This window comes from Cucurbita maxima, unplaced genomic scaffold (genome assembly GCF_002738345.1).
Source record: "Cucurbita maxima cultivar Rimu unplaced genomic scaffold, Cmax_1.0 Cma_Scf00014, whole genome shotgun sequence".
NCBI lineage: Eukaryota > Viridiplantae > Streptophyta > Magnoliopsida > Cucurbitales > Cucurbitaceae > Cucurbita > Cucurbita maxima.
This window is the reverse complement of record NW_019272030.1, coordinates 23,631-30,485: the sequence shown is the minus strand read 5'-3', so window position 1 is coordinate 30,485 and position 6,855 is coordinate 23,631. Positions and strand designations below refer to the sequence as shown.

Sequence of the window (6,855 nt, the reverse complement as noted above, 5' to 3'; positions counted from 1 at the left end):
GGGGGGGGGGGGGGGGGGGGGGGGGGGGGGGGGGGGGGGGGGGGGGGGGGGGGGGGGGGGGGGGGGGGGGGGGGGGGGGGGGGGGGGGGGGGGGGGGGGGCAGGGAGTATTGGTAGGGCCATGGTGTGAACATCAGCAGACTAACAATCTAATCGATCAATTGACATGGGTGGTCGTCTTTCTGATAATGTAAGCCTGTTCTAAGCTCTGCAAACTAACAAATGAAGTCAACTATTGTGGTGCCATTGGCGAGAACCTACCAGTTGGGACATGAAAGAAACATGATCCAAATGTGCATGAGCAGGGCGGCGGTGTCTCTGATCACAAGGATAGACATGAGGTTGGATGGAGAAGCTGCGAGTGATGATGCAGGGAAGATCTTCCTGTGTGCAAGAGCAACCATCACTTCGTGCAACTTCCTGCTCCTATTATTCCCCGTTGTAATACCTGCAATTGCATGACTTGAAAAACAACTAACTTCATGAATTACAGTGAATTTTAAATTTTATAAAGGTGTAAAGGTAAAAGGAAAGTGGCAAACTCGCGCGGTGAAACAAGCAACAAAATCAGATGTTAAATTTTCCTAAATACTAATTAATATACTTAGCAATTGAACGTATCAATTGATTCCTTCTCTCTCTTTCTTCCTCTGGAAGGTCTTTCACCGCCACAGCCCCGGCCCCGACCACGACCACGACCCTTTCGTTCTTGCTGGTCATTCTCTAAAGTCGAGATGTCCTTTGATACAGTATCTTCATCAAATTTTTGTTTGGGAGGCCTACCACGGCCTCTCTTTGCAGGAGATTGCTGGTGATGCAAATGCTGGGAAGGTGAGAACGTCTCTGGCACCGAAATCCAGTCTTGTCTCATTATTCGAGGCCTTCCCCGACCTCTACCTCTGCCCCTTCCTCTTGGCAGCTTGAGTTGCTGCTGATCAATATGATGAGTGTCTTTGCACATATCTGGGCCAGATGTCTCTCTGTCTTCCACCTTTGATTCCAGAAATTGCTGGTCATAATCTCCAGCAGGCGAAGATAATGAAGTTGCAAAAGTTTCTTGAATTTTCAACTTATGAGGCCTCCCTCGCCCACGGTGCCCCTTTGGTTGACTCTTAGGACTACAAATAACATCTTTAGTCAATAATGCCTCAGAATTTTCATTTTTGTCTGCCTCAGATGTGCCAAGCACCGCTTGCTCTGAATGCTTTGGCGCGGTGGTCTGATGCTCAAGAGGTGGGGATGCTGATATACTAGTTCTCCAAGTTCCAGTTATTTCAGAAGGCCATCTAACTCGGGGATGCTTATTGGATAGTTGATGGTTCTCAGCCTCACAGCCCTTGCTTATTCTAGTTTGATCATCGCTCACCTTGGATATTCGTTGTTCTTCCAGTCTATTTTGTTTATTGCCAACTTCACCAAGTACCTTCCCCTTGGAAGTTTGAGCACCGGTTATTTCAGTCGCCTTATTGTCTCCATGGTCAGACTTCGCATCAAAGAACTCCAAATCTTCATTTTCCTCTTGTAACTTCTGGCAGCCTTGAGCATCAATCACTCCATTTTCTTTAGCATCGTCATCGTTAGGCATATCATCAAAGAAATCCAAAGTGGCTTCTTCACCAGGACCCTCTTCTTCGTTTGATCTCTTGGATGCTCTCTACATTATAATCAGAAATTTGATCAACATGAATGCTAAAATCAGATTAAAAAATTTAAAAGCCTTCCATAGAAAATATTGTTATAGAAAAAAATGTCTACAACTACGGAGAATGTAGTGTAATGTAAGCCTGTAATTAACACCTTCTGAAGGTGGAAATGAAACTTGCGCCTTCTCTGGTGATGGAAACGAAACTTAAAAAACCTTCCTAAGTTGACTCAATATTAGTTTTCACGCAACTACACTTAATATTTTGAAATATCAAAGCTTCTCTCCTTGACAACAGATCATCAGCAAATCTATCCCTCTAGCCTCCACCCACGATGCTCTCTACAACATAAAGGAGGATTCTTCTACTTCATCTCCAAACAAACACAGATGAAATCCTATGTCTGCCTTTCTTTCAGAGCCAGCTGCCAACAACAGCAGGACAGCACCTCCACAAGCAGTGGGTGAGGAAAAAAGTAGCTAAAGAAGATAAAGAGATGCAAAAATGTATAATTTCAACAATTATTTTATATTGAATGGAAAAAGAAATATCTTATTATTTTTTATATTTCCCTATAGGAGTCCCATAAACTGGAATAATTTAGCTAGAGCAGTAAAATATATCTTATGATAATCTTGAAATGAGGAGTAATATGATAGATAGCATGTGTTAAAATATATCTTACGGATAGGCATATCTCACAAGGTTAATATCAAGAAACAATAAAATATATCTCATGGATGGCCATATCTCAACTTAGTTACTAAAAGACTCGCCCCTCAGAATGAATTATCAAGGAAACTGGAGAAGAACTGAATTACTGAGAAGATTAGTTATATAAATATCTTGGAACACGATCAGATATTGGAATGGTGGCTTTAGCTCTGACTCTAAGGTTATATCCCCATTTTGACATGGGACACAGTTATAGATTGACTTGGTCTTGATAATTAACAAATAGTTACATTACAAGTTTAGTCCCTGAACATTGAACTTTGTGTCAATTTGATCCTTGAAGTCGATTCTTGTTCCCAACAGAAAAAAGAACAATAAATTAATTAAAAAAAAAATACTTAGGCCTCATTTACTTACTACGAATCAACTTACTAAGAATTAGAATGAAAATCCATTGGAATGTGAATGATATTTCTTTGTTGTTCAATATGAGCTATTTGGAATCTGAATCAGAAGGTCATTCCTATTGTTTAGACAATCAAGAATTAGAATAGAAATGAATATTCTATTCTGAAGTAAATGGGGTCTTAGATCTCAAACAATCAAATCATCTAGTATCTTTATACTGCTAGTACAAACAAAGATCAAACTGATTTACTGGTAAACTTTTAGTGAGCCTATTAGCAGGGTTAACTGCCATTGCATTGAGAGAAGCTCCTTTAGTCCAATTTTATAAAAGACTCTTTGGCTACCATGGAAGGAATGAAACAACGGAATTTTCAAGGATAATGAGAAGCCTTTTGACACTATTTTTGAGAACCTATCTTACTTGTCCCGTACTTGATGTAAATGTTTTCCCTCCCCTCTGACAGCTATAGTTTTCTTCTCTTTTAACCAAATGGAAGAGTTTTTTTGTAACCGACTTACAGTTAGAGTTTCTTTTTCCTCCCCCCTTTCTCTTTGAGAGGCATCCTATTATAAGATACTTCTTTCTTAATATTTCATATCATCAATGAAATATTTGTTTCCAAACTTACTTATTGAGCCACTTATTATTGGACACTCTGCCGTTTCACTGAGTTTTTTCTTGTAAATTTTCTGTGTTGAAGCTCATTTCTATTGCCATAAAAGTCAAGCTCCCCCTTGTGCACAACGAAAGTAAAGTTCTTTCTATGGTTGGTAGACTACAGAAACTTAAAACACTTAGGATTGTCGTCAAAAGCAAAATCCAAGCCAGGTGTTTTCCCCCTCAGGAGTGCTGCAGGGCTTGAACTTCTGTCATTTTCAATCTATTCTTGTGTCTCCCTCCAATGTTTAGGATGAGTAATTTGAAGCTCATTTCTTCCAGTGGCTTACAGAAAAAGGCAGAGTACTAAAATCCATCTTCAATATAAATAATCCAGCTGAGTTCTATCACTAAACTAGGAATCCTAATCTCTCAGAAAAGAAGCGTACAATAAAGAATGTCAAAGCTGGTAGTAAAAAATGAAGAAAAAAATGAGAAAAACTAAAGCCTCCGGATTTATTCTCTTCTCTTCTGTGTTTTCCCTCCAAGAACCTTACACAATCACTAGTGTAATGAATGTAATGGGAACATACACAATACACGCTGTGATGTGAAGCCAACATACAAAAATTTAACATATCTCCTTTTGTGGAGTACATTGATAAAATTAAATGAACCGTAACCCAATAGCTTAAGTTTTTGAGTTCAATGGTGATTTAACATGGTATTAGAGTAGGAGATTTTGTGTTCAAACCTTTGTAATGTTATTTCCTCCCCAGTTAGCATGATTTGCACTTATTAGGCCTTATTCAAATTTCTAAGCTCATAAATGAGGAAAAGTGTGTTAAGTATTGATATAACCCATCAGCTTTAAGTTTTTGGATTGATAGGTGATTTAACACCTTTCAAGATTATCTATTGATTGCTCTTGGAGCTTTAATCTTAACCCTTTGAGATATGCCAATCTATAAGATATGTTTTATTGTGTGATCTTTTGACTATTTTTTTCACTCAAATGCTATCCATGAAATATATTTTATTGTATGCACATACTACATGCAAGAAACAAAATAGATAGCACGCAAGGTAGCATAAGGTGGAGTAATATGCAGTACCTCTTTTGGTTCTTCCATCATTTCTCCTTGTCTTTCCTCTTCATGATGCTCGTCAATCATTTCAACTTCTTGACCTCCTTTGAATGTACCTAGCACTTCAGTTTGGCCTGCTTGCTCACAGCCTCCTTCAGCCCCAACGACATTTTTTCTTAACGAACTACATTGGTCTTCAGTCCCTTTAGTCGTTAGTGCTTTTTTTGCATGAAGTCCAACAACCATTAGATCCTGTGATTGTTTTATCTCTCCAAAATCCTCAGCCCTATCTGTACTCTTAACTTCCACTTTGTGAGGATCATTAATCATTCCAACTTTTCTAACTTTCATAAGTCCACCAATTTCTTCTCTCGACAAACCACATTTTGCTTCAATCCCTGTCATTGCTAGCGCCTCCTGTGCACCGAGATTTGCAGCTGCCACGGTCTGTGATTGCCTTGTTTCATCAATATCTTGAATAACATGTCTACTCTTGACTTTTTTTTCACAAAGTTGGTCAATCATTACATCTGCCTGAACTTCTTTAACATCACCAAGCACTTGAATTTGGCCTCCTTTCGCATGATCTCCTTCTTCAGCTTCATGAACTTTTCCCCCCAATGAACGACTTTGTTTTTCAATCCCCTTAATAGCTACTGGAGCATGAAGACCTATAATCACCAGATTCCGTGATTTCTTTGGCAGATTAAAATCATTAGCCCCATATTTATACTTGATTTCCTCTCTATGATGCTTGTCAATCATTTCATCTTCTTGAACTTCTTCAAGTTCATCCAGCAGAACTTGGCCTCTAAGTGCGTGATCTCCATCTTCAGCCCCAACAATTACTTCTATCAATGAATCGTTTTTTTCTTTAGTCCCTTTACTTGTTACTACCTCCTCCGCACAGGGTCCTCTTATGTTCAGTTTCTTTGATCGCTTTATCCTATCAATATCCCCTTCTATCTCATCATCACTCTCCACTTCTCGGCGACGACTCCTTCCTGCTGACTTCCTCCTCCGCTTCTTCCTCTTTACTTCCTTACCCTCCACCTTAAAGTTATACTTCCCACATTTGGATTTCACTAGCTCCCCACTTTCACAAAGCTTCCCCAAATGGCGACGCAAAAATGCGGGGTGAGCCCATGGTAAATCCTTATACTCATTCACAATAAACTCCGATATCAATTCCTCACTCAACCCATCTTCCTCTCCCACTTCAGCTATTGCCTTCTGTATCATCTACATTCCCAAAGATATCAATTCATCAACAACCATCGCTTCAATTGCAACCACAATGCACAAAAAATTTCCTCACAATATCAATTGCAGAAATAAATTTAAAAAAAAAAAAAAAAACCTCAAAGGAACAGAACCTCAAAATCTTAATCGACAGAAAGGACGAGCAGCGAGAAAGAAAGTTACCGAGGCATATGGAAGATGAGTGGGAGTGCGAAAGGAAGGGAAATTCTCATGAAGACAGCACTCGATAACGGACTTGAACTGCTCGGAGGGGAAGGGCAAGGAGTGGGCGCTGCCATTGGTCGCATATTTGGCGGCGGCGGCGGAGAATAGGGCGTCTCTGAACCTTCCAGCAATGAGTGAATATCGGTGATCGGAATGCGGCGTTACAGAGGATGGAGGCGGGGAATTTTCCGGTGGCGTGGGAATGGTAGAAAGATGGGGTTGGGAATTCTCCATATTGCGGTGATGCAGTGTCGTTCTCGTTGGAGACGCAAACGCTGTATTCATATATGATGTTTGAATTCCAATTTTATTTTTGGCAAGTCCCACTCGATTCAAAATAAAATTTAGGTTAAATTAATAAAAAAAAATGTATTTTAAAAAATATCCTTAATTTTTTAAATTTTTTAATAATAACCTTAAACTTAAAAAAAAAAAAAATAATAATAATACTTTACCGTTGGACATAAATTATTAATATTTTGCTCCAAATTACTTAACAAAAATTAAAAAGTTTTTGAGTAAAGAAACATTAAATTTTATTTAGTAAATCAATTAATTTTTAAAAAATAAATTTATTAGAGATTATTTAACCGAATTGGACTCTTGGATATGCAGTAAGAACAGAAAGATTTTGGAATTCTTTTAAGCATTGATTGACCACAGCAAATCCTTATCACGAACTAGAGAATTAGCAATCAACTGAGTGGCTTTCGCTCCTTGGTTTATTGTCTATCGACACCTTTTTCTTTTGAATTCATTGATAGAGCTTTTGGAGCGGATGTAAAGCACTAGATTCTTCAACGAGTACCAAGAAGAAATTCATGAACCAGACTAAGAGAAGAAAACAGAACAAAAAGAGTCTTGGCTTAAGCCCAGCCGCCTCCGGGAATTAATCGGGAGGAAGAGCCCCAATGGCGCCATATTCTAGGTGAGTGAAGTTCGTAAACTCTTCAGTCTTGAAAGCAGAAGAAAGAAGT

The 6,855-nt window shown here is 39.0% G+C and overlaps 1 protein-coding gene across 2 annotated transcripts; it reads right to left on the bottom strand.

The window, feature by feature from the left end:
• Positions 1-486: 486 nt before the first annotated feature.
• LOC111489634 lies at positions 487-6,175 on the bottom strand. 2 transcript variants are annotated; one of them, XM_023137951.1, is made up of 3 exons: positions 5,837-6,175; positions 4,439-5,653; positions 487-1,653 (listed from the first exon to the last, which is right to left on the bottom strand). In XM_023137951.1, the coding sequence occupies exons 1-3, from the start codon at positions 6,161-6,163 to the stop codon at positions 604-606; spliced, it is 2,592 nt and encodes an 863-aa protein (XP_022993719.1). In that variant the 5' UTR covers positions 6,164-6,175; the 3' UTR covers positions 487-603. The 2 variants fall into 2 exon arrangements, with proteins under 2 accessions (XP_022993719.1, XP_022993720.1); XM_023137952.1 differs by having other exon boundaries at positions 4,439-5,691; positions 5,837-5,920.
• Positions 6,176-6,855: the final 680 nt, after the last annotated feature.